This window comes from Lycium ferocissimum, chromosome 3 (assembly GCF_029784015.1).
Source record: "Lycium ferocissimum isolate CSIRO_LF1 chromosome 3, AGI_CSIRO_Lferr_CH_V1, whole genome shotgun sequence".
NCBI classification, from domain to species: domain Eukaryota; kingdom Viridiplantae; phylum Streptophyta; class Magnoliopsida; order Solanales; family Solanaceae; genus Lycium; species Lycium ferocissimum.
In genome coordinates this window covers 23,249,751-23,276,971 of record NC_081344.1, presented here as the reverse complement: position 1 = coordinate 23,276,971, position 27,221 = coordinate 23,249,751, and the positions used below count along the sequence as shown (strand labels likewise).

Genomic DNA, 27,221 nt, shown 5'->3' with positions numbered 1-27,221 from the left:
TTCGAGTTGTTGCGGCACGCGTGAATAGATTAACGCAAGCTTAAGGTAAACATGAAGTCCTTATGAAGTTAAAGAGAGTATTTGATAGCTTTAAAGTGCGTATTACAAGATTTTGAAGTCACATGAATCGGTGTAACTAAATTCGTCGAAGGAAGTGAAATGTAAGTCGTGTTTGGAAAGGTTTTCGCAATAAATGAGTTAATGTTTATTTAGAAATGTCTTGAGTAGGAGATATAGGGTTCCTTATATGGTTAATGAAGTGCTATATAAGTGCCAAGAAGGTTCCATAAGGATTGGAAGTCAAACAAATCGACGAGAGCAAGTTTTGAAAAAATGGGTTGTACGACCACTCATACGGTCTGTATAACTTATACGGACCGTATAATGGTCCGTATAACCATTCCAGAGACGGGTTATCCTATGGTGGGATTATACGTCCATTTATACGGACCATATAAGTGGCCGTATAATCGGGTCGGGTCTTTTTTTTTTTTCTTTTTTATATATAGATGACCCTTGTTTAATTTTTCATTTCCCACATTTTCCCCAAGTCTTGAAATCTCTAGAGCCTTCCCCCTATCATATTAACCCAAACCCAAGAGAAATCAAAGATTAAATAGCAAGAATCAAGAGAATCAAGTGTAGGGAGACTCACTAGGGTTTGTAGAATTCAAGATTTCCCTTGGTATTGAAGTTGGGGTTTCATTCAAGTGAAATACATTGACCCAAAGTTCCTCCTTAAACGATAAAAGGTGAGTTTTACATCCATTTCATGTTATTGAGGGTGTTTGATTGTTGAATAACTTGTATGAGAGAAGAAAGTAGGAGATGAAGCTCAAATATGGATTTAATGATATTTTGAGTAGTAAATTAACTTGAGTCATGATTCTTAGTATGCTATGAGTATAATCTTGTTGTGGGTGGTACTAATGATGTTGAGGAAGTATTGTATGTAAGTGAATATGGTGTTGTGTTGTAGCTATGGTTATGAATGACCTTAAAAAGGAGTTTTGAGGATTGGACAATGCTGAACTTGAAAGAAGCCTCTTGATTATGATATTATGGATGTTGCTATTGATGTTTGGGAGTTGTTTATTATATGGAGAAAGTTGATGAAATAAAGGAAATGCTGCCCAATTTTCAGTAGCCCTTAGTTGCTTTAGTTTAAACTTAATCATGCTTTCAGTGACCTAACCTTAGTACGAATTCTCTTGAATGTAGAGTCGCGAGCTTGAGAGGAGAACGTTTAGTCGTTAAGGAGACGTGAAGGTATGTTAAGGCTAGCCCTTTTCTTTTAAAGGCATGATTCCTATGTTATGATTCTCGATTCTAACCATAGCTTCCATAACTTCCTTATGCCTAAAAGTTAGAAGTTCATGATTCTTAAAAGCTTCTTATGATACCAAAGATGAGATGTTTTCTATGATGAACATGATGATGATGATTTTAATGCTAGAAATTCCAAAGCTTACGGTTGCAAAGCTATTATGAGATAGTTGAGCTTATTCTATGATTTTTCTTGATTTCACTCATTGTTATGATCTCACCTTATGTTACTTGTTCTTTCGAGGTGAGATGTAGTGATGATGATTGTTCCATAATGTAAATCGAAGGTCACCGACCTTACATCACTCCGATAGAGTTGTAGCTTTTAATTGGGCTCTCATGCATGCTTATTTTTTTATGTATGATTACACCGGGCCTAATTGGCCGGGTAGACACCGCTACGGTGGGCGTAGTGGGCGGCTTATGGATAAAGATAATAACACCGTGCCTAGTCGGCCGGGCAGACACCACTGGTGGGCGGCGTGAGATGGTTACCCCGGACGCGGGCTAATGATGATTACACTGTACCTATATGGTCGGACAGTTTATATATATATATATATATGTATGTATGTATGTATGTATGTATGTATGATATGATGTTGTTTTTAAAAGTATAAGTTAGCATGCATGGTTCCGCCTTAAGAGGCAGTCAGTTACAGGTTATCTCTTTATCTCATGTTTCTTTATTTCTTTATTATGTTCTTATTCATGCCTTACATACTCAGTACAATATTCGTACTGACGTCCTTTCTTTTGCGGACGCTGCGTTCATGCCCGCAGGTAGATAGGGAGACGATCCAGATCCCTAGGAGCTTTATCAAAGATATTTACAGGAGCACTCCACTACTCCGGAGTTGCAGATTATTGGTATATTCTTTTGTGTGCATATTTGGGGCATGGCGGGGTCCTGTCCCGTCCTTATGATTTTCAGCATTTCAGTTAGAGGTTCGTAGACATATGTGGATAGTAGATGTTTCGTGACCTTATTAGTATATATTTTGTATATCATTTTGTAGCCTCGTGGGCTTGTTCATACATATGTTTTGAGGTGGAATCGAAGATTGTTTCATAATGAGTTTTATTTTGAGAATTACATATATTCTGGTTGTGTTAATTAGGAAACAGAGATATGGTCCGCCGAGATAGATTGGGAGAAGCATGACAAGTGGTGCTCGGTAGGCTAGCTCCGGGTACCCGTCATGGCCCTCTAGTTGGGTCGTGACACTCAGGTTGTTGAATAATTTAGGATCAGACGAGAAAACCAATTGCACACGCCCCCCATTCGCCCTTTACTAAAATAATAGAAGGTAAGGCAACATCAAGTTTTCCTGGCCTCGAATTTGCACTCCTAGCCATGAATTGTATTCCTAGCCACGAATTGCACTCCTTAGCCATGAATTGCACTCCTAGCCACCTTTGCACTTCTAGCCAATTTTTGTGGCTTCCATCAATTGGTCTTCAATCTCTTCGTTATCTCCCAAATGTTGTACACTCGTGAGATCTTCTCTTCAAGCTCTTCCAACACTCCTCTCTTCATGAACAATGCTTATAGCTCTTGGAGCTCCCTTGCTTGACTACGAGTGAAAGGCCTTGAGCTCTTTGGGATCATATTAGGGAGAATGTCTATTGTTCAAAGTCTAGGGGGGAGTTTGATTTTTAAAGCAAAGTTAGGGGGTGAAAATCATTTTCACCCATTAAAGAAGTAGTCTTCTTTAATATTACTCAATTCTCAAAAAACATCTGATAAATAATTTATTATTTCTTTCGTTTCATATTATGTGGTATTTTTAGCTTGGACACATCCCTTAAACAAATTACTTACTCTTGTAAAGTAAAAAAGTAATGCCTTGAAAAAGAAGTACACTCTTTTTAATTTTAAGAAACACCACATATTTTAAAACAAAATAAAAAGATAAAAACACCACTTATTTTAAAATAGAGAAAGTATATAAATAAAAATCTTTTATTGTAAAGTTGAAAGTTGTAAGTATGGTAGGGATCTAGTAGCTCAGTTGGCTGGCTACCTGAACTTTCACCTTGTTGGTGAGGGTTCGAATCCCCACGTTGTAATCCCCTCCCGCATTTCCCCTTTGAAAAAAAAAAAAAGTTGTAAGTATGAGCAATTTAAAAGTTAATTTATGAGTTTTCCTCATGCGCATATTTTCCTTTTTTCACAAGAAACAAGAAAAGAAGCCACAAACCTTTTCAGAATTTCGACAAAGAAATATGAGTCGTTTATTGATTGTGGTGTGATGAGTGAGAATAGTTATTATGATTATATAAAAATCTAACATTTTTATTTTGGTCCGACAAAATCTCACTTGTAAAGTCAAAAGTCGTACTATTTGTGGGAAGTATGAAATAAATTAAAACTTAATTTTATGAGTTTTGTTTTATTTTTACTTGTTTTCTTTTATAGTGAATTATAGTTAAATCATTATAATTATATTTAACTGAACGATAAGTTATAAGAAAAATTATATTAACAAGTAGCACATTCATTTATTTTATTCATTGGTCTGACGCATCAATCAAGTGCAAGTAATTTTTTTCCTTTAGTCATAATTAGCTCTATAAAATAAATCTTCAACCATACCTTCTTAATTCACTATATAAATTCAAGGTTCAACTATAAATACGACTAGTTGCAATCTTTTATGCTTTTAGGACAACAAAATGGCACGAGTTGCAATCTTTTATGCTTTTAGGACAACAAAATGGCACGAGTTGCAGAACATGATTTTGGATAAAAATAATTTTAAAATCGTATAAGTATACCTAGATTGCAAAATTATATGTATAATTGATGAAATAACTTTGAATTGTCAAATAATACAGTAAGTCAACCAGCTCCACCTTTCCTTACGAAACAATATTATAAAAATGGTTTACTTTTAAGAAAAATAAAGCTAAAACCCCGACAATGATTTCTAGCACTTCATCTCACCACCCAAAAAACTGTTGTGTCCATTACTTCCATTCTGTCTCTCTTTTTTTTTTTTTTTTTTCATTCATTTTTTTCTATTACACGGGAGCAAGAAAGAAAATGAAAAAAGGGAAATCGAACTCATACGTATTGTATAAAAAACTTTTACTGATATCACTAGAGTATGTCTTTGTGATCTCGTCTCTTTTTGCTATATTTCGCTAAATTTTTCTTTTTGTTTAACACGCTTTTAATGAAAAGTAGAGAAAATGTATATAACTGTAAAACTCTTAGACGCGTATTTTACCTTTACCATCTTTCTTTTGAATGACCACCAAAGGATGCGAAGGTGCGGATGGATGGGGCTTCCTCCTTAAGTAGAGATGCGGGTTCGAAGCGCAGGTTGGAAAAATCCTTGGTAAGGAGCCATCCCCCCCCCCAAATGGAGCCCTACGCGTCGCGAATCCGAATATAGTCGAGCTCCAATGCGGGTACCGAACACTGGGTGAGAAACCAAAAAAAATCTTTTCTTGAATGGGAATGTCAATTTTCCATGCTGAAAAACAATATTGCACGGAAGATTTTCTTTCCTTACCTTTTAGATAAATAGTTTTGTGTTGAAGTTCAACATCTAAGTATGTGTCATTCATGCGGTGAAAGATATTCACCCTCGTCCGGTATTTTCATCAAATCAATAAATAAAGATAGGTGTTCTGGAAATGTTTGTAACTCTTTAAGATAAATGGCACAACACATAGATAGACACTTAAACTTAGTCACTACTATCAGTTGAACACTCCAACTTACAAAATGATCATTACACACCTCCAAAGTTATGTGCCACTTCAAAGACCGAGTATCCACGAGACACAGTGGGGATGAGTTGAGGTGTCTAAAAATGCATTCTCAAAGTTGGAATGTTTAATTGCCAGTTAGATACCAAATTAAAGGTGTCTATCTATGTAATATGCCAAGATAAATTGTTAAGTTTCGTTCAGACACCAAGTGCAAATAAACATCTTCTGCTAAAGTAGCTGCAAACAACAGTCATCAGCATATATATGGTTTGCCATTGACCATTTTCATGATTACACCAAGAAATATTTTGCTAACAAAAGCAAGTATTTATGCAAATTACACAGAAAATTCAACCCTCAGAATCTACGAGTAGAAAAAATCAACAGATAATTACCACACAACCCGAATGAAGAACTTGAAAATTACAAATAAGGGGCGGAGGATGGTGCATTTATAAATACTATGAATCTAGGAGTTGCATCTCATCTTACAAATATCCGTCTATTAACTATAGAGTTTTCACTTCTGCACACTGGGATATACTTGTCATGGACTTACACCTTAAATCGGACAACGATGCATGAGATATCATCTTTACTTTCTCTGTTTAACGCTTCGATGGCTAATTGCTTGGCTGCCTTCTGTGGGTCCTTAACCTTCTTTGCGATGTCAACTGCCTCTTGATTAGACATTACCTGGAGAATCATCAATTAAAGAAAGAAAAGAGCAAGTGCACTGTGGAGAGTGCAAGAAGGAAAAGGGACCAACTGAACGTTGGAGCAAAGAGCACCTTCCATAGACCATCACTTGCAAGGATGAGAAGATCTGTATCTCCATCAACATCGACGGTTCTTACATCAGGATCAGAGCGCAGGTGAGATTTCAGGTTCTTGTCTCCGAAAGCACGAGATACAGCCAGTTGACCATTCACTCTAGAACAATCTCCTGAGATAATAAGCATTTTAATACGCGAATGCAGTAACATCAAGAGACACTCCACGTCTAGCTCACATCTGAATAGTCTAGCCCTCCGAGGACAGGTGTGTAAATTCTCAATCTTGATTTTTTTGATGAAGTAAAATTCTAAATATAGATAAGAATAGGTTTATATGGAATGAAAATAGTTCACTGTTTCTGGAAGTAAAATTTGCAAGAAGACACTCTAAGTTCTTGCATGGAAAAAGATTTCAACTATATAACTCTGTCCCCACCAAATTTAAATTCTTGTCGAACTAAATGAAGGTTGATTCCATGGCGAGGTACTAATAGACAACAACAGATCTAACACAGACACCTTATATATAAAATGTCGGACCGCCAGTCACAAATATCTAAAGAGGGTGTGTCTAATTAGCTCAGAGGTTAATCAAAATATCATGACAAGCACATCTTCGCAGCATGGTGTGAATAAGGCTGTAACTCTTCTTACATTAAAAAATGACATGAAAACTTGTGCTTGTGAGGATTTGACGCATAAAATTCATTTTAACCTGGTTAAACTCATCAAACAATCACATCAATAATTAACAAAACAGTTCTACAAATTCCCCAATAGCTACTACTTCCTACTTCTGAGACTTCTTCAAGTCAACGCAAGTGGAGTCCTTCCAACAAGATAACTTGACCTAACTAGATATTTCATTAATGCGCTCATAAACTGTAGTATCAGTCGTAAGCGAACCAAGCTAGTTATAAATAGAACTCCAAAACTTTTAAGCCCAAAATCAATCTCACCGTTGATCAAACAGATGGTAACAGCACATGGATCCTAGCTTTTCAAACAGAAATGTTGATCCCTAGGGCACCGAGAAATGTGTATTTTTATACTTGGCTAGCTGCGAGGGGGTGATCTAGACGGTTGAGAACTTGAGCAAGATGAAGATTACATATGTATGTGTTTCATGTGACAAAAGGTTGGGGGAAAGACGTAATAATCTCCTTTTACACTGTGAGATAGTGTCTGGATTGTGGACCCATAGAAGAAGAAAGAGAAATGCAGGGCATAGGATGTTGCTCCATTAGCACTAATGTGGACCATGTGGAAAGAGAAAAATAGAAGAGCTTTTGATGGGGTAGAGAAGGACTACACGATTGAGGAATAGCCTCTTATCCTTTATTTCTTTTTGGTGCACTCATGAGGTTCCTATATGTACATAAGATAGGGTGTTGTTCATAAAAAGCCACATCTTTTTGTAAGGCTTTCTACATTTTGGTATACCACTTGTATACAGATGTTTTTTTGCCCTTCATTAATAAAATTTCATTACTTCATCCCAAAAATAAGCTTGTCCACTATTTGGGATCAGAAAAAATTCTACTTAAAACAAAAATAACTATATGTCAATTCCAAACAAATACGAGTTGGATATATGAATCCTCACGGTCATGTGGCTTCATTTAAACTCATCTCAGACCAACATTATACAAAATAAAAAGTACATCATAATTATTCTCTACATTTTCTACTAACATATAAATGTCTGGCAGGACTAAAGGACTCCTAAATATATAGGACCAAAATAAGTAAATGACTAACGCATAACCCCAACTAAAAATCTTTACACGTTCTAGAAAGTTAAACATTTTTCTTTTCCATAAGATACAACTTCACTAAGGAAATACAACAATAAAGACACATTAGAATCTTTGTCCCCTGCCCCCTACAAATGTGGGACAAATCATCACATCATTTAGTCGGGTGAGAGAAGTTAAACTAAATCTCACAAGATCTGATTAGAGTAAGAAAAAACATAATTTACCTAATAAAGGGTTACTTATCGACGGACAATTAAATAGTGCCTTTTACATTGTTAATAATATTTGAAGAAGGGAATACGATGTAAGATGAGAAAATGATGGAATGAACCAAACACAGTACCTGAAGAAACTATTAAGTTAATTTTTAAACTGGTCATCCAAATTATGGAAACAACACAATAAAGTTTGAAATTTTTGTAACAATAAAGTCATCCAACTTAACCAAACCTTCCCAGACTGTCATTTCAGACCCGGAAAGATGATGTGGCATGCCATGTTACCCACTAAACTTTCGAATAGTTCAAATGGTAAGAAAAAACATAATACCTATTAAAGGGTAACTTATCAACCAGTGTTATCAAAAGCGAAAAGCGCAAAAAAGCTCTAAGGTCAGCTGGGGCTTTAAGCGCAAAACGCAAATAAAGTACGGGCTTTAATGAAAAAAGGCGCAATGGTGCAAAAATACAAATATATCTATGTTTAGTCCAAGACTAATAAGAATAAGCATGAATAACAAATATACGGACAAAGAAATTGTAAAAACATTACGATAAAGTGAAATATCAATTATCTAGTGTCACCTCTTCAAGAGAGGCTCATTGGCGAGGAAAAGTATGTCTTAGAGCCTTGATGATGACACTGAAGCGCACAAAAAGAGAGGCGAAGCGCTCAACATGTTTTGAGCCTCGCTTCAGGGCTTAAGCGCGCTTGAAGCGCGCCTTTGACAACATTGTTATCAACAGCCAATTAAATAGTGCCTTTTACGTTGTTAATAATAATTGAAGAAGGGAATATGATGTAAGATGAGAATGAACCAAACGTAGTCCTTGAAGAAATTATTAAGTTAATAGTCATCCAAATTATGGCGCAATAAAGTTTGACATTTTTGTAACAATGAAGTCATCCAACTTAACCCAACCTTCCCAGACTGTCATTTTAGACACGGAAAGATGACGTGACATGCCATGTTACCCACTAAACTTTCAAATAGTTCAAATGGTCATCCAACTTACGAATTTTATCAAAGTCTTCCTTTAATTCTTAAGTATATTCCGTGCCAAATCAATAATATCTACTCCATAAATATTTTCTTTCACCAAATAATATTTCTATTATTTACATCAGAAAAGTTATTCCCATTAAAACTTACTCAATAATATTTACTCGATAAAGAAATTTTTTAGCTAAGTAAAGGACACACTAATTTGAGGAACAAAGGCGTGAAATAAAATTGGTTCAAAAGTGACTTTACTACATTATTTACGTAACTTGGATGACCATTTAAGTAATTAACTCGAAATTATTGATGTCTTTAGTTCTCAATTTGGTTACCAGATGAACTAAACAGAGAAGAAACTAACAGAACTACTACATTAATAGTAATAAGTCATTGCATGTCAATAAGCACCTGGCATTTTTGTGACAAAGCCACCTTTGTTCTCAATGCTTCCCCGCTCGGTATGTGGTTCATGATCAATACTCATCTGTATCGCCTGCCCCCTCCTCGAAAGCACTGCTCTGGAATCTCCAACATTTGCTACCCATAGCTTTCGCCCATTTATAAGTATTGCAGTCACTGCAGTTGACCCTCCTTGTCCAAGATCAGGATTATGTGAAAGAATAGCCTGATCTGTTCTCTCATAAGCTTGTAAGATTGAGCTATGAGGGTCGGTCCAAAAATCCTCCTGGAAATTTCAAATCTATATGGTAAGAGTAACAAAAAGTAACACCATCCCCACCCAAAATAACCACATGGAGATGAAAAAGGAATAATATTGTCCAAGATTAGGTACATCATGCATTAAATGGACTTTCCAAGATTTAATGTTAATGTATATGCATTAGGATTTGTTAGTCCAAGGCAATCGTTATTTCCTTCAAAGTCCGAAGCTGCCTATGGGCATTATACCCTCATATCTGATTCAATCAACATCTCTACTATTACAATCTGTAGATCTCTAAAAAGGATTTGAACTTCTCTTTTTAGAGACCAACAAAATACCCATTCAGATTGACAAGTCTGACCTAGTGCTCGGCTAAAGCACCAGTAGCATTGTATGACCAAATCAACACATGCCAGGTTTAGAAAGAGGAGGATGGAGGAGCCTGAAAATCTTGCTCAAAGATATGATTCAATAAGATGGACACCGGCTAAATATTTTCTGTCATTAAATAAAGGCCCTATGGAAAAACAGTAAAACCCAAGAATCTGCCATAAGCAGTTAAATATGCTGTGAAAGCTCTCGAAATCCACAAATCACCTCCTTTAAGATATTGGAGAACAAATGCTTCTGTAAATAGGCAGCCACATTATCTCCCGAATGTCCATCATAAATAGCAAAAAGTCCTAGTTCCCCTTTGCGTAACTGCATGAATTTAGCAACGTGATAATCCTCCATTGGATGACTTGCTTTCCCCTTAACCAGGAAGAACCCATACTTGGCAGGCCCTTGTTGGCTTCTTCCTTTGCCACCTGATGACCATCCTGCAAGCTAATGCCAAAAAGAAACTTCAACTGAGGTTGACCATATCTATACAAAGTGGTCAGCACCAGACAATAGCAACTAAGACCGAACTAATAAACAAAGATAAAAATTATAGAAAAACAGACCTCCTATTGATATGAAGATAGCAATTCTTAAAATCGTGCATTCACATTCCTAGAAATAATCGACAGAATCTAATACAAAATACAATATGTATAAAAAATCAGCAGTAGGGGGTGTAAAGGGTAATAAACATTACCATCTTGAATAAAAATGACATCCTCCCTCCGCCATTTCGTGTGATATAACTTGACCTTATGACGTCAAAGTTGCTGATTTAACTCAATATTTGAAAATAGATTTGGACTAAAGACAACATTATTGATTTCAATTATAATAATGGTTATTTTAGTAATTGTTTATTAGAAAAAAACCAGCATGACTAATAGCATATAAGTTACCTCAAACAGGCAATTTTTTTTTTTGTTTTTTTTTGTTTTTTTTTTTTTGTTTTTTGTTTTTTGATAAGGAACTCAAAAAGGCTAATTGTGTCCTATAAATTTAGAAACAGTGAGTACGATGCCACTTCTTCACGAGAAATGTCAGGACACTATATATTGGTCCACAATTTCATGGAATGAGTGTTGCTAAGAAAATATATACGCAAGCAAGAGCCGAACAGGGTTAAATCTAGAAATTTTAGAGGTTAGGAAGCAATGAAGAAGAAAAACCAGCTGCTTAAGCCTTAAGATTTAAAGGTTTAAAGGAAGTATATGTTAAAAGTCGGGGAAGCAACATCCACTTGATCCTAACAGAGCTTTTGTTCCCACAGCAAACATCTAAAGGTAGAAAACAACTTGAAAGAGAACAGCCTTAAACCAAATTACTCTATCGTATAATTCCCGTTTTCCTTTATCATTACAACAAAGTAACACATAATAGCGAACATCATATAGCAGGAGATCATCCTAGACTATAGAAACCAAAGGAAAGCAGTGGCTTTCTTCTCGTATAATTATTGATTGCATCAAATAATCATCATTTCTACTATTCCCCATCCTAAGGTATACACAATTTTGTTTTTTGATAACCGCGGTGTCCGGCCAACTTACGCACACCCCGACTAATTCCACGAGATATCTGCCACCTACCACTAGCAACAGATACCGGGTAACTCTGTCCACCAAGGCTAAGAGAGATGGAAAGAAATCACCTAGTCTTTTGGGATTTGAACTTGAAACCTCATGATTCTCAACCCACTTCATTGAAGCTATACACAAATATAGTCCTTGATAAATCTTCTTATTCCTCAAAGACAAAACAATCAACCCACATAATTCAGCTAAAACCATAAAAAAAATTCCTAAAAATGCACAAGCCCCAAAATTTAGTACTCAAATTATGTTCAAGCATCATAAAAAGAACTCAATCTAAATAAACAACAGGATCATCAGCTTATTCAAAAGTACACATAAAAAATAAAAATAAAAACTGAAAGAAGCTGCCTGACCTGAGAGTTGCCAGAACTGAAGCAACATAAGTTATCCATAAAAAGCAAGTCTGTCCTTAGAGGCTTCCCTTAGTAATTAACATCAATTATTTGGATAATCCCAAATTCTTGAAATTAACAACCTGCAACATCAAAAACAGAATCTTGATCATCAAATCATCAAAAATTAAGACAAGGGTATTAAAATAGATTCCACTTACAGTATTACCAAGTATCCTAGAGCTCAATATCACAATAAATATGGGTATGCCAACCAGTTGACTTTTGTGTTGACCAACTTTTGTGTATGATTAAACAGAGAAGGAAAAAAAAAAATACTAGTATATATTATAAGAGTTTTAAAGGGATTATAAGGTTTTGGATTATTATCTGTGGGGGCAAAAGGCAAGATAGAAGCTTTGGTTTTGGGTATGGATTTCCCAAATTTGACTTTGTCTTTGTATGTTTGTTTATTTATTCTTGTTGTAGTGTAATATAATTACAGCCAGTAGGAAGAGAATACTTGTCTTATACACTTCTTTTATTGGTCGTACATACTTCATTGTTTCAATTCATACGTATACTTATTTTTTTATAATTTAATTATCTGATTTTCGTAACTCGCTATGTCAACTAATTTAATTTCGTCAAGTATGATTCTTTTAAGTGAAACACGTTCCTTACAGAAAAATTTCTCCGTTCCAAAGCCTGAACTTGAAGTCGTCTAGTCAACGCTAGAGGATTCTATCCAACTCTTCATGTCACAAGAAGATGAGTGGTTCGCGATTGTTTAATACAAAGAGGTCATACAAACGATACTTCCAACTAATCATAGGTAATAACCAGCGTGATAAATGTTACGGCGATATGGCGTCAATACGGCAACCTTTGATAAATATATTCAATATTTCTAAAATATATCTCAATTAATTGTAAAATTATTTTGCGGTGATTAGACGGCGGTTGGGTAATTGTCAACATTAAATAACAACATAATCTTCAAGTATGGACTACCGAAAATATTCAATTTTTTCAGGAAAAAAACAATCCTCATATTTGTTGTGCGATTTTCGAACCACTGCTAAAATCTAATTATTACAACAAATATTTTTATTTTTGCTATTTTAAGAATACTTCCAGACTCCATAGATTTTTCTATAATTTTCGATTTTCTAAAAGGAAAAGATTGTCTCTTTTTCTAAGTCTAGTTTATACCTGATTGAAGTTGCACATAACATTCTTTTAATCCATCAACACATTCATAAACAAATAAACATTAATAAATAATAACAGAATCAAACCAATAATTACTCTAAATAAAAAGGTGCAAATCTTGTTCAAACATAAATTAATTGTCGAAAAACATTTTACAAAATGTAACTGTAATATTTCTACAAAGTACTAAGTTAACACTTCACTTATTCCTAAATAGAGAACAAGGCTCGACCTTGTGGTTCGTGACTAGCAGAGGATGAACTTTGTCTTTCTACTGGTGAGCCTAAGTGCGCCATCTGAATTTAATAAACCCTAAAAAGCTATTAGTTTCACAACAAGAACTAATCATATTAGGAAAACACTATACCTTAATCTTGCAACTTGTTTGAAAGGTTGTTACATATCGATTCATGACGTATCATATTGCATTATATTGTATTTTACTACACTGTATTGTTTTGATGAATACAATGGATCCAATGTATCATTCCGCAATCGTTACATAATGCCACACAAAATGGAAATTTTCTATCGTTACATAACGAAGGATCTGATGATACGATACAATAAAAAGTTAAGTAACAATCAAAACAAACATTGTATTTAAAGTTGTATTTAAAGTAACAACAGGATACAATAAAAATATGTAACAACCACCCTAACTTGGTAGGCAAGTTAGACCCCAAATAAAAAAGATGGGAACTAATCCTCAAGTGTAAAGAATTTGTTTCAGTGTGACATGCCAAATTTGCAATACAGAGAAACATTAAGCAGACAAGGTGTCCAGCAAAGGAAACCATATATGACAGTGTTTTAACTCTCTGAATGCCCTCACTTAACACACAAAAAGGAGGTAGTTCTAATCAAGGAAGAAAATAGGTGTTTACCAAATGAAGAAAGGTAAGCATGTATATCCTAGTAGCTAAAATCTGCACTCAAGCAACATTCTCCTCAAAAGTCCACCACTACTCACAGGCAAAGAAAGATGCAAATCTATGAAATGCTTGGGTATCAAAAAGAATTGATGTAAAGCAACAACAATAACAGACCCAGTGTAATCCCACAACGAAAATGCAAAATAGATTTTGTGGCAAGAGTATTTCAACCATTTGTGGCTGATCGTTCAAATCCAACATCCAGTCCCAACATGTCCATCCAGGACAATATAGAGGAACAAATTGCAAGATCACAAAGGCTACCATTCCATCCCTACAGATGGAAAACAAAGCAAGAATCAAAAGAAGACATGAAAGAGCAAGACAACAATTCTCCAAGATGAATGAACTAGTCAATGCGGTGAAAACTTCGGCAACATTTAAAAGGTCATTCAACGAGAAACTTAGGAAAGTGACCCATAAGGGCAAAAACAACTGAAAAGTATTACAATATTATGAGTTTGCATCTATCTTGGCGTTCATTGTGTGTCTCCATTCTTCACTTATTCCTGCTTCTCTAGCTTCAATTGATGGAAAAGCATAATAAGTCAAGGGGTCGAGACAGTGTTAGAATGAATCCCAAACGATGATGGTGATAAATTAGTTACAATAACTGGATCAGCGCAAAGACTTCCAAGCTATAAGACAAGGGACTTCAATTCAGATGTGGTGCGTGCAAGGAAGGCATATGGACACTTGTCTGCACTCATCAATTTGATATGGAGGACACAACGGCAATTTGACACTAAAACTGCCTTTCACCAAAATATCAGTATGGGCCTTTTCCAGGAAGCTAATTCTCACACCATATATGTCATGCCAACCTGCATTAAATGTGTGTGGGGTACACTCAAACTGGCAATTTCCCTCCTGCAATTCTTTCGAAGGAAAGCATAGAAGTAATTTATGAAAAGCTTCTTGATGAACCAGGAACTTTTCTTTGCCCTAATATTTCCATGACCGAGGAGGTAAACCACACCGGATTCTTTGGCCTTGCGTAAGAATGAAAGCTCCTTGTCAAAGGACTGTTCAGCATCGGACAAGAGCGACTCGGACGAAGGGCCAGGCTTCAGCTCTTCTGAAGTGCTTTCTTCCATAACTGCCTTCCCGGTGTCCTTAAAATCAGCTAAGAGAGGAACACCAAGTGAGTAAACACTCCCATTGGGAGCAACAAGGACCCTTGTAAAGCCATGCTCTTCTTCAGAGTCTGATCCACCATTGCCATCACTTTCAAGTGACCGCTCCTGAGCATCTCTACGAATGAACTTCTCGAGACTTTCAATCAGTAGCTGCTCGAAAGCCTGGTGGTTTTCTTTGCGAACATCTTTGTAACCATATCTGTCATTCCAAAGAGTTAGGACCAAAATATTAGTAGCCAGGTTCCACACAAAACACACAAAAAATGCAGAAAAGAAAATGCATCTATACAAAGGAAACTGTCAAAATTCATCCGTTTCTAAAGCATGGGTCCAAATAGAATCATGACAGAAGAATTGCCCATAGAGTAGGGCAAATTAGCAACCGGTTTGCAGACAAGAATAGGTATCACAACATGGGTGTTCACTTGAAGGCACAACAGGTTCCTGTTTCTCACAAGCAACCGTCAAAATGCCACAACTATTTACAGATATCAACTGTCATGCAGCAGTCTATTTTTTTCTTTTTAAGTTCACCTATCATGCAGCAGTTTTTATCAGGTCGTTCAAAAGCTATGTAAGAGTAAAACGTTTACTAGGTTCTCCTTATCCACAAATATCAGACCAGATAGTCTACACAAACCAACAGAAACGAAAAAAATTAGCATGCTTACCTGGCAATACAACGAAATATGTGGTAGCTTCTGGGGCAGACTCGGCGAAACAAGAACCTTTCATTCTGAGGTACTGTAGGAACAGGAACGTACTTTATACACACAAAAATTATCATTGAATGCACAGCAGGAAGAGTGGTGAGAAAATGTCCAAATATAGCTGGTATGCCCTTTGCCAGTTCATTATAAAGCAAGCCAATTCCAGGAGCTCTGATTGTTCCAAGGTTGGGGCCCAGTTCATGTAGCAAATCCATAGACATCTTTTGCTTGACTTCAGTTTCATACTTCAGCTTGCTTCCATAATTCCATATGTACATAATAAAAAACAAGACTATAGCAAAAACCAGAATAATCCAACTTCCATCTCCCACACTACATAAAACTGATGAGAAAAACACCAACTCCAATCCCAAGAAGATAACAACAAAACTAAGCACAATAATGATGTTGATCTGCCATATCAGAAGCATAACAATAGTAACTAGTATTGTTGTCATCATCATCACACCAAGCTCGGCTATTCCTGTCAGACAGGATATGTATCATATTAGAACAAGCTAGTCTAAACCTTCACCTAAATAATGCAGTCTAGAAATCAATTAACTCAAATTGAAAGGATCCCATTGCTTTACCAGTCAAACCAACCGGGACCTATAAATTGAAATCCAACTATCCAAGCAACATATGATATATTCTTCTGCTATCTTGCCTAACAGGACAAAACACTATACCTTAAGTACTTTCAGTTTCATCACGAACAAATAAGTTGTCATTACATGTACTATATCCTGTGAAACTATAGGTACGATACACTTTGATATATTTAGATCCCTGTTAACAACTGCAAAATATAGTCATGACCTGCAAGTTGAATACTACTTCCTCCATCCCATTTTACATAACACATTTGACTGAACATGGATCAAAAACTGAGCAAGATCAAGTGCATAGTTTAAAATTGCAAGACTAAGACTACAAGAAAAGTGAAGGACAAGAAATTGGATGTTAAGTTGTTTTTCTTTTTCTAATAGACGCCTTTTTCATCTGTCTTTCTTTCGTGGTAAATGCACTCCTACAAAATTCTATGTCTCAAAAGGTGTGGTTAACCTTCATCTTTCAATTAGTTACTTCTAATGCTCCCCCTCAGTGATTTGTCTATATACCAGCTTCTAGTTAAATAACACTGATATCCTAACTAATTTGTGATGACAAAGATCAAATAACTGAACAGCATAAAAATATAACCACTAAAGGATCAAAACTGCAGCATTTCATGAATAATTTCGAAAACATGCTGCAATTTGGAGGGTTCATATTTTCAAACACCAGATCAACAATATAACTTTTAAGTTTGGCAAATCAAAAGTCAAACAAGTTTTATAAGCAAGCCCAAATCATGCAAGAAGGCCGCTGGATAAACTCTCCTACATGAAACGATCTGAGTCCATCCAAATGATACTAAGCAAATCTTATTCTGAGAAGAACAAAGTAAGGGATTTACGTCTGCCCAGAGATTTGATATATTTCACATTAGTTTGGTCAAATCCAAAAGTCAAAACAAGATTGTAGATGGACAAGGCCTTTAAATTTTGTATCAGACGACCTTGAACACTTGCTGAAAATAAATATCAAGACCTTCAACATATGAACAAGAGAGCATGCATCCAAGTAGTAATAGGAAAAAAGACCACGAGGAAAGAACCAAAAAATAGTAGCAAAGACATAAATAAGTTCTTATGACCAAGGAACCAGGCATTACCATAGGCATTTCCAATCTCATATATGTTTGAGATAGAACAAACCATCACCAAGGACAATGCGAGAAGAAACCAGTTCATCACTGGGATATATATCTGACCCATGAACTTTCGAGACGTATGAATAATTTTAAGGCGAGGGAAGCAGCCTAGAGCTGTGGATTGTTTGATGCAAGAGAAAGTTGCTGTGGTCATCGCCCTACTGGCAATCAATGCAGCTACAGTGGCAATCAAGAAGACAGGCCAGAAAGCTCCACCTGCATCATGATTGGAAATTTAGACTCAAAACTTAGTTTTGTTGCTCTTTTTGGATTCATAGACTTTTATCACCGAAGCATAAAGATTATGGATCACTTACAACTATATTGAAAATTTGCGTTGTCATTATTTTTCATACTAAGTAAACAAGGGTTATCATAAGAACAGAACCAGAAATTTACTTGGTACAGAAGAGAAGAAAGCCTGTGTTGTGTCAGCATGGTTCTCCATAAGATAAGCAGCTTGACCAAGATAACCCAACAGAAGGCATGGCAGCACAAGGAATACAAAGGTAAGCTGTAAATAAGAAGCTTAATACTCAATAACCGTCTATGAAACCGGAGAAAAGAATATCAAGAATCTAAAAGTGGTAGGTATAATTATATCTGTACACCTCCCACCACCCCAACCCCAAATCCTATCACCAGATCTGCTGCTGCATACCTGGACTGATCTCACAGAAAAATAGCAAAGATCTGCAAACATTGCCTCGGAACCTGAGTTTTAGAAATGATGATCAGCTTTATATCACAGAAAGTAGAGACAAATAAAGATAATATAGACCAACAATGTTTACCCCCCACCCAAAAAAAAAAAAAAAAAATGCTTACTGACACTGAAGTATATTTCTTTGAAAGGCCAAGAAAATGTCAACAGTTAAGAAAAAAAGTGATATAAAAGGTGAGGATAAGATGTCTTCATCAAAGTGGGAAAGGAGCATCAAGAAATTACCACAGGCTAATATCTATGCGCAGTGGAAATGTTTAAGCCATTGATATCTATCTCTCAAAGGAGAGGTGAAGAGTCAAATCTATCGGACATGTGTTTCATCTGTTTACTTATCCTAAAAATTCAAGTGTATGTTTTAGTGAAGAAAATGGAAGAGCTGCACCTAACACTTTGTTAGACCAATCCCTAAAACTAAGTTCTTGAAACAGAAAAATCCCAAAACATAAGCAAGTTTTACCAGGACACAATCACTAATGGTCAATGCAAGAACATGGAGAGTAGCAATCAATTGTGGTTTATGCCAAGACAGCACACGGATTCCGAGACAAGCTTAGTCACCTTTTGTCGCACATGTAATGAACCAAAACTACTCAAAGCTTTTACTGGAATTTATAGCCTGTTTGGCCAAGCTTTTGGGAAGCCAAAGTTGTTTTTTTTAAGGTACTTATTTTGAAGAGTTGAGGTATTTGGTCAATCTGGAAACAAATTAGTGCTTTTGAGTAGAAGCATAAGCTGTCTTCAGAAGCCGAAAAGAATACTTTTTCCGAGAAGCACTTTTAGATCCTTGGCCAAGTACAAATCACTGCTCTAATATTGGAAACAATGTTTTCTAAATTGATTAACCAAACACAAACTGCTACTCTCCAAAAGTACTTCTATGGAAAACAATTCTGAAAAAAAGCACTTTTTGATATAAACAGATTTTGGAAGCTTGGCCAAACAAGCTATTAACCTTCCAAAAGTTAGAGGACAAATAAAAAGCACTTGAAACTTGGGTTTGGACAATAAAGGAGAAAATGATTAGATGTGAAAAGCCTTGATTGCTCTAGACCTGAAAAGCCTTGATTGCTCTAGACCAGAACTCAGGAAGGCTGGACGGGTGAAGATTCAAAAGGACTATTTAGTACAAATGAAATTGCTATTTTTACAAAGGAATATGTGTCAGATTGAAGCAGAAAGTGTTAGGCATCTCTTTCTCCGTTGTACGGTTGCAGCAGATATATGGAGAATGATCTCCATTTGTGGACCAACTAGGTCATGTCTAACAGTATTAAAGATGCTTATGGAAGCTGGTGTTCATGGAGAGTTGGCAAATCCATCAACAAAATTTGGCTTATGGTTCGTGCCTCTATTTTTTGGGCATCTGGAAGGAAATGAATAGTAGATGTTTTGATGGAATATCAACTCCAATTCATGCTCTTAAAGTTAAATGTTTATTTAACCTTATTTGTTGGTTTAATCAGGTCCCTGTAGTCAGTTGTGACCAAATGGGTCTGCTCCCTAATTCCATCCTAGTTTGTTTTTGTTGTACATGAGCACTCACACTCTTTCATTCTGTAATAACTTTTGATTTGCACCTTCTTGATGCCTCAATGACAACTTATTTTTTTGAAACTGGTAACTTTGTATTCCTCAGCATTAAGGGTATGCTGGCCACCTCCAAAAATTTACACTTTACTGAAAGAGAAATACTTACAGTAATCCTAAAAAGTCCACTAACTGAACTTCCTCTTCGACATATTGTTCTTTACACCAAAAACTTAATGAAGTAATGACCTTCCATTGGATCTTCTGCAATGAACTTTCTCTGCCTTTAAAAATTCTGTCGTTTCTTTCCTCAATGACAACTTATTACTTCATCAAAAAAATAGAGAAGTCCAAACATAAGGAAAGTAATTTCCAAAATCTTCTCCCTAAAGAAAAAACAAAGACCAGTATTCACTCAAGTAACCCTAAGAACAAACAAAATAAAAAAAGGAAACATATTATATTGCATTTTTTTCGGTGAGATTCCTATCACAATCAGTGTCAGCTATCAAAAACATCCATTGTCAAGAGTTTACCTGTTGCACAAAGAAGACAACCCCCAAGTGAGGACCACGCCTTTGTTGAATTGCGCTTAAAGTAATAGTATATATAAACTGGATTAAATGCCTTCCAAACCCTAGAATCATACTTAATGAGGTTGTAGATGCCAATTCCACCCAGGGAACAGAACCATATAAACAAAGCAGGACCCAAGAAAAGCCCCACTTTACTTGTCCCGTATTTCTGTACACTGAATAGAATTACAAGAAATGCCACCGAGATCATCACAATTTGATCTGCAAAAGACATTTAGTATAAGAAAAGAAATCTAACAACTAAAAGGACTTTGAGTGCATTAGATATCAGATAAGGTAGGAAGAGCAAATCATATCCATCCTATCATCTAATTCTCATAAGTTACACCCAACACCTCAGGATACAAGGGATAGCATCTTTGTATCAGTTTTGTCGGTCAAAATTATCAGGGTTCACACAACTGTGCTTTTTTAGAAAACTTGAGCAGCAGAATGATTAAATGGTACAAACTCCAATGACCAAAATGATACAGAATGTAATATAACCACAAATTCCTTTCATTACTTAGCTAGGCAATGTCAATGAGATTTATACCTCAAGTGCACATAACCAAACTGCATTTAAGAACAATCACAAACCATTCCCTCAGTTTGTGCATGTCATCCATCAATGTGCCAAAACTAATCTTCCTTGTGTCATTCCACTTTTAATGGATGTCGCAAAGGAATGATATAATAGAAATTACGGGCAAACTATTTACCAGAACACTGTTTAAAGTTTATAGAAAGCATGTTGAACTGATTGGGAATTAAGGGATCAAAATACTTGCAGATGACATATATTCCAAGGAGTGAACAATTCTGTAAAGGTTCCAGATCAATAAGCAATATTACATTACCTTGCTTAATCCCAGGAACTCCAACTCTTAAACCACCAACAGCAGACATTACTGCATCAACAAAGTTGAAAGAAACTTAAACTTCAAAAAGGAAGAAATAGCAAATTCATTCAGAAGAAAAGGACCTCTGAGGACCAAAAGGCAGTACCTATTTAACAAGTAAAGAAAGGCTACAGATACCTGACATAGCAGGTGTAACGACTCCATCAGCTATCACCATAGCAGTACCAGCAAGAACTAACATCAGAAGAAGCTTTTTCAATGTCAATGAAGCTTCAAGTCTTTCTTTTAGTTTTAAAGACCTCTCAAGTTCGGGAGATGGCACCTTCAGCCTGAAGCCTGATATTCGAGCATCTGATGGAAGCTGGTTTGGAAGAAGATTAACCTTAGCATGCCTACAAAGCAATGAGTACAAAGCAAATGTACCACCTGCAGTTATTAACCAAAGACATTGATTTAATCAGAAGACACAAAACATGGAGCATAATGATGTAAAACAACTTGCCAAATTTCAAACGTCACCTCACCTTCACCGTCATCATTGGCCCAAAGAACAATAAGAACATATTTAACCAAAGGAATGAGGATTAAGGTATACAAAACCAAGGATAATGCACCGAGGACATCTTCGTTGCCATTGACAGGGGCTTTGCTGAACATCACACTGAAGGTATATAAGGGACTCGTCCCCACGTCGCCAAAGACAACTCCAAGAGTCTGAAAAGCCAATAGGATATTCCTACCTGTTGAAACATCCTGCAAATACACTTGAAATTAGTCAATAGTTCACTCTGTATTCTCAAATGAATGCCTATTAGAAGAAATCAAACAAAGGTCTAAGGATAGCTTATGTACACAGGTTCATCCAGTATTCTCCCTCAGGAAAGGAAAGGACCTCCACTGAATGAATTCAACCAAAAGAGAAACCATAATTGAACGTTGGCGGTAAGAGAGCTACAACCAGAATATAGTCAGAGTCTCAAGTTAGGTATAGGTTTGATAAGCACACCATGCCTTGTGTAAACAAGTATGGACTTGAGGCAGATTCGTGCAAACTCTAGGTTAACGAATATCATGTGGAGACCCTTCTTCCTATTCCTATAAATTTTTATCAATCTTCTTAACAATAATCAATAGAAGATCTACAACAACAATGACAACATACCCAGTGTAATCCCATATGTGAGGTCTCTGGAGGGTAGGATGTACACAGACTTACCCCAACCTTTGTGAGGTGGACAGGCTGTTTTCGATAGACCTTCGGCTCAAAGCAGACTTGAAAAGAAAATAACGACAGCAAAATAGCAAAATAAATAAAGCAAAAGAAGCAACAGGCAGTAGTTAAAGCTGAAGAGCATGTTACCAAGATCAACTCTAGAACTCCTATGCAACTGGAAAGGTATTGGAAGAAGAAAGGCAAAGGAAGATTGGTGGCAGTCCATTCCAGCTTGTATTTGGTGGTCAATTTGGAAGGAAAGAAACTCAAGACAATTTGAAGATAAAGCTAACTCCATCCAGATAGCTAAAATGAAGTGTCTAAGTCTCTTTTGTTTTTGGATTAAACAAGATATAGTGGGGGAAGTAGGTGATTTGGTAGATTTTCTAGGCTATGTGTAAATTGTAACTAGCATCACTACCTCCTGGCCACTGTTTTTGGTGGCTTTACCTGTAAAGTTTCACATCAGCACAAAAATGCTGATACTTTTGGATGGAATACAAATGTTACCTTATTCAAAAAAAAATTAAATACCACTCTTTTTTGTTTTAACATCTTTTTGCGCCTCCCCATTCCAACAACAGAATACTTGTGATCGAGGTCTTGGGTCATAGAGACGCCTAGAACTTCACTTGATACATTCCAGGGAAAAGGGCCAAAAATGCCCCACAACTATGGGAAATAGAACAATTTTGCCCTCCGTTTGAATTTGGTCCTAAATATGCCCTTATCATTGTGGAATGGCTCAGGTTTTCCCCTCAACTACGGGAAATAGAACAAATTTACCATCCGTTTGGATTCGGTCTCAAATATACCCTTATCGTTAAGGAACATGCCCAATTTATCCATCAAAATTAACAGACCTTCAATATCTTATTTTTACCTTTTTTATTAAAATGGAGTGCCACCTTGAAAGACAATAGTTTTAACGCTAAAATTTTCTTGCAAAAGAATTTAATCAATGAAATTATACAGATCCAAGGTGGTTAAAAGAGTTGGGTTACATCTAATTTCTCATCATATTTCTGTCTTTTCGCCCTTAAAAACTCTTTACTCTCTTGAAGTTTAACAACAATTAAATAGATTTTTTCCCCAAAAAATCAAACATTTTTGTGGGAAAATAAATAATCTTCATGAACCCAATGCCGAATTGAAATTCTTAAATGAATAAATTGGAAGGAGTTAGTATGTTCACTAACAAAGAGATCTGATCTTGCTGAAGAAAGTGCGATATGCCAAGAAGAAAAAAATCAATAAAATATCAATTTTATTTTTGTTGAACTAAATTTATGCATATGATCACAATTTTACTTAGACAAAGAAGTATTGATCTTCACGAAACTGAAAGAGAAAAGACTTATTAGTCATCCGTTGAGCAAAAGAGAATGTTTGGGGAAATATTTTTTGTCGTTTTGATGTGTATTTTTTAAGAAAAAACATTTCCACATATTCTTCTTTCTTTTCCTTTATATTCTTCTTTTTGTTATTCCACTCGACGTTTGACAAAATAGAACTCAAATAAACCATTGACCGTAAAATAAAAGGGTTGATTAAAAAAAGTGAATTTCGTTAGTTTTGAGAGGCAAAATTGAGCAACTTCTTCAGCGATAACAACAATAAACCTTTGGCCATAAAACAAAAGAGTATATTTGGGACCAAATTCAAACAATGAAAAAATTGAAATATTTCCCATAGTTGAGGGGCAATCCTGAGCCATTCCACATCAATAAAGGCATATTTAGGATCAAATTCAAACGGAGGGCAAGGTTATTCTGTTTCACATAGTTAAGGGGCATTTTTGGCCCCATTCCCTACATTCAATGCAACTTGTCATTTCTTTCCCTTGGATATCTGTTCTAGCTTCTAAATCACGGAGCCTACTTCATTAAATTGTCCTTAAATGCTACTCCCTCCGGATCAAAAAAAGAGTCCACTTAGCCATTTACACACCCCTTAAGAAAATACTAACTCCTAGACAAAAATAGGTAATTTGACTAAACTACCCCTAATTAAATAGGCATTGGGATTTGATCATACAACACTTAATAGGGGCAAATATGGAAAAACAAGATTAATTCTTTCTTGATTTGCTACGTGGACTCTTTTTTTGATCCAAGAAAAAAAGCCTAAGTGGACTCTTTTTTTAATCCGGAGGGAGTATTTTTATGCCCTTAGTGTCTACCTTAGAATTCTTGATTGCATGATACTCTTCTCTTATTTCGCTCCTCCGTCTGCTTCACATCTAGGACTACTAGTCCATGTTGAGTGGTTAATGTTTCTCTCTTGTATAACCTTGCAGTCTTTACACGTGAACCTATCAATTTTTTAGTAGGGATGAAGTCTATTTGGCTATAGTTCTCTGCAATTTTAAATTTTATCAGTGCAATTCCCTATTAGTACAGTAAGTGCTAGCTAAAACTAAATTATTAGCTATTGATCAGGAAGATGAAAAACTAAATTATTGGCTAAGGCAAACACTAGAAGAGAATTCATTCTTCATTCCTGGTACCACAACCATATATATCCCCATGTGAAGACAAAACAAGAAACTGAACACATTATCCAAGATGGTTAAAGTTATAAGTATTGAAGATAAGGTAATAAGCAATACTTTGAGATGCATGTGCATTCAAGGATCACCTAAAACATCAAATGAGAAAGTGATGCAATAACTCTTATTAGGAGGATAACAGAAATTTAGCAGATCAGAAATAAAATAGCTTACAAACTTGGTAGAGAACGTGGCCCTAAATAGAACTGAGCATGAGAGATAATCTATGTCCCCTATAGTAGCTATTCTAGTGAGTTTAACGTACCTTTTACTTGTCAATATATAATAATAACCAGATTGAGTATTTTGCTTCCTTGACCTGCAGAAAAGTTAAAATCACACTAATTTGTCACCTAGATCTAGTTCAACAACTTGTTTGTTCCTTCCTTCCTTCTTTGCTTTAGAAATACTTCACTTTCTTGTACCTTTCATCTAACGTTCATTACCCTCTATACTCTTTGTTTTTTCCCCTTTCTGCCCATCAGTGCTAGCATTCTTGGGGGTCAGATAAGCTTCACCACACTCTGCAGTACAGTTCTCTCCTTATAGTGAAAATATTAAGTATCTAACAGCAGACATATTTTCATTCTCAAAAAAAACAGCAGACACATTTTATAGCATGTTGATTACACAAGGAAGTGAAATCAATGCTCGAGTATAGCCAACTAAGGCATTAACTTACAAGCCTCAGTTCTGGATTAGTTAAAGTTGGCTATACAAAAAATAAAATGAATACCATTGATTACACTGTTCACCTCAAAGTCATTTATATGTGAAATACCCCCTCTTTTACAATTTGTTTGTCTTACTTTCCTTTTTAGTCCGTCTAAACAAGAATGCCTCTTCCCTTTTTTGGCAACTCTCTAGTTCCAACTTTCCACATGGCATATTTAAGACCACATGATTAAAGAGCATTTTGGTACATTCTACACATCTTTAATTTAATGCCACAAGATTGAAAAGACTTTTGTACTTTCTTAAACTCCGTGCCAAGTCAAAACTAGACAAACAAATTGAAACGGCGGGAGTATCACTTTATCAACAAAAAGAGGCCATCTATATGGGAAGTTTATAACACGAGAAGAGGTTCTAGAATGTAAATACAATAATTTCCCAAATAAAAACACATACATAAGTAAACAAACATTTAATGCAGTTCAGACAATTCAACAAATACATGACTACAGAAAGTCACATCAAAGTCACTTATATGTGAAATATCACTTTATAAACGAAAAAAAGATCATCTATATAACACGATCAAATATATATCAATTAAGGACCCGTTTAGGCCTGAGAATTATTCACTTGATTTGAAAATTCCAAATACAACTTGTTGGAATTTGGAAAAGCCTTCCAGTACATTGAAAGAAGCAAATATTCTTGGCAAATGCATAATAATAACAAACTACATAAACTCACATCATAGTCGTTCCTTTGAACACCAGGGACTTCAAGAGCGTCAACATCAAACGAATCAATCCTCGGTCCAGTACGTATCAATTTCTTCACCACTGCATTATCATCATCATCATCAGAGTCCAATAATTCTAACCCATTTCGCGGTGTAGAACCATCAACACTAGTACCATGATGATCATCATCCATATCTGAATCATACTCATCATCTTGAAATACCCAACGTGATTCAATTGAATCCATAGACGTTATCTCTCTATCCATAGATCTTCCCTATAATTGATTTACATGTAGATTTGATACTACTATAATTATACACCAAATCTTCTATTCACATGTAAATATTCATTCTTCCATGCATCGTCATATGTAAATGAAATGGAAACCCTAGAAATTTGTGAAGGATTTGGATGAGATTTTACAGAGATTTGGGTGTATGCACTGCTCTCTATATTGTTTTTCTATGTTTCAACGGATCGAGCAGTTTGTTGAGGGTGGGATAGCAACGACCTTTTTTACATGAGGAAATTACACAAAAAACCTTTCAAATAGGTTGGTTTTAATTTTTGGGTTAACAGTAACTTTGTTTTGTCCCTTCATTAGTAAAATTTTGATTTTAATCCCTGTCACATAACTTTCAATTACTTGAAATGCGCACTTTTAATCCCTTAGCTTGTGAATAGTTACAAATCACTATAAATGTAATTACTCACATATTATGTTAAAGTTGTACTGTTGCTTCATATTTGAGGGTAATATACTTCTAAAATAGTCCAAATATAGATATTTTCTACGTAAAGGGA

General features: G+C 35.7%; 2 protein-coding genes across 3 annotated transcripts; both read right to left on the bottom strand.

Moving 5' to 3' along the window:
* Positions 1-5,305: 5,305 nt before the first annotated feature.
* On the bottom strand, positions 5,306-12,250 carry LOC132050060 (probable protein phosphatase 2C 10). Of its 2 annotated transcripts, none has more exons than XM_059441095.1 (6): positions 12,007-12,250; positions 11,807-11,928; positions 10,072-10,302; positions 9,219-9,495; positions 5,844-5,998; positions 5,306-5,748 (listed from the first exon to the last, which is right to left on the bottom strand). In XM_059441095.1, the coding sequence occupies exons 2-6, from the start codon at positions 11,843-11,845 to the stop codon at positions 5,608-5,610; spliced, it is 843 nt and encodes a 280-aa protein (XP_059297078.1). In that variant the 5' UTR covers positions 11,846-11,928; positions 12,007-12,250; the 3' UTR covers positions 5,306-5,607. The 2 variants fall into 2 exon arrangements, with proteins under 2 accessions (XP_059297078.1, XP_059297079.1); XM_059441096.1 differs by having other exon boundaries at positions 12,015-12,250.
* Positions 12,251-14,266: 2,016 nt separating this feature from the next.
* LOC132050059 (potassium transporter 7-like) lies at positions 14,267-26,958 on the bottom strand. The gene is made up of 10 exons (XM_059441094.1): positions 26,422-26,958; positions 21,760-21,988; positions 21,413-21,661; positions 21,233-21,283; positions 20,334-20,594; positions 18,205-18,257; positions 17,943-18,057; positions 17,505-17,759; positions 15,746-16,268; positions 14,267-15,273 (listed from the first exon to the last, which is right to left on the bottom strand). The coding sequence occupies exons 1-10, from the start codon at positions 26,680-26,682 to the stop codon at positions 14,736-14,738; spliced, it is 2,535 nt and encodes an 844-aa protein (XP_059297077.1). The 5' UTR covers positions 26,683-26,958; the 3' UTR covers positions 14,267-14,735.
* Positions 26,959-27,221: the final 263 nt, after the last annotated feature.

Excerpts from the sequence above, each read along its gene's own strand:
- LOC132050059 (XM_059441094.1), bottom strand. The coding sequence starts at position 26,682 with ATGGATAGAGAGATAACGTCTATGGATTCAATTGAATCACGTTGGGTA. Across the intron at positions 18,258-20,333 it reads TTGTCTTCTTTGTGCAACAG|GTTCCGAGGCAATGTTTGCA; the intron begins GTAAACTCTTGA and ends TCTAAAACTCAG. Across the intron at positions 15,274-15,745 it reads ATATTTCGTTGTATTGCCAG|ATATGGTTACAAAGATGTTC; the intron begins GTAAGCATGCTA and ends TTGGAATGACAG.
- LOC132050060 (XM_059441095.1), bottom strand. The coding sequence starts at position 11,845 with ATGGATAACTTATGTTGCTTCAGTTCTGGCAACTCTCAG. Across the intron at positions 10,303-11,806 it reads TCAGTTCTGGCAACTCTCAG|CTTGCAGGATGGTCATCAGG; the intron begins GTCAGGCAGCTT and ends TTTTGGCATTAG. Across the intron at positions 5,749-5,843 it reads CAAGTGATGGTCTATGGAAG|GTAATGTCTAATCAAGAGGC; the intron begins GTGCTCTTTGCT and ends ATGATTCTCCAG.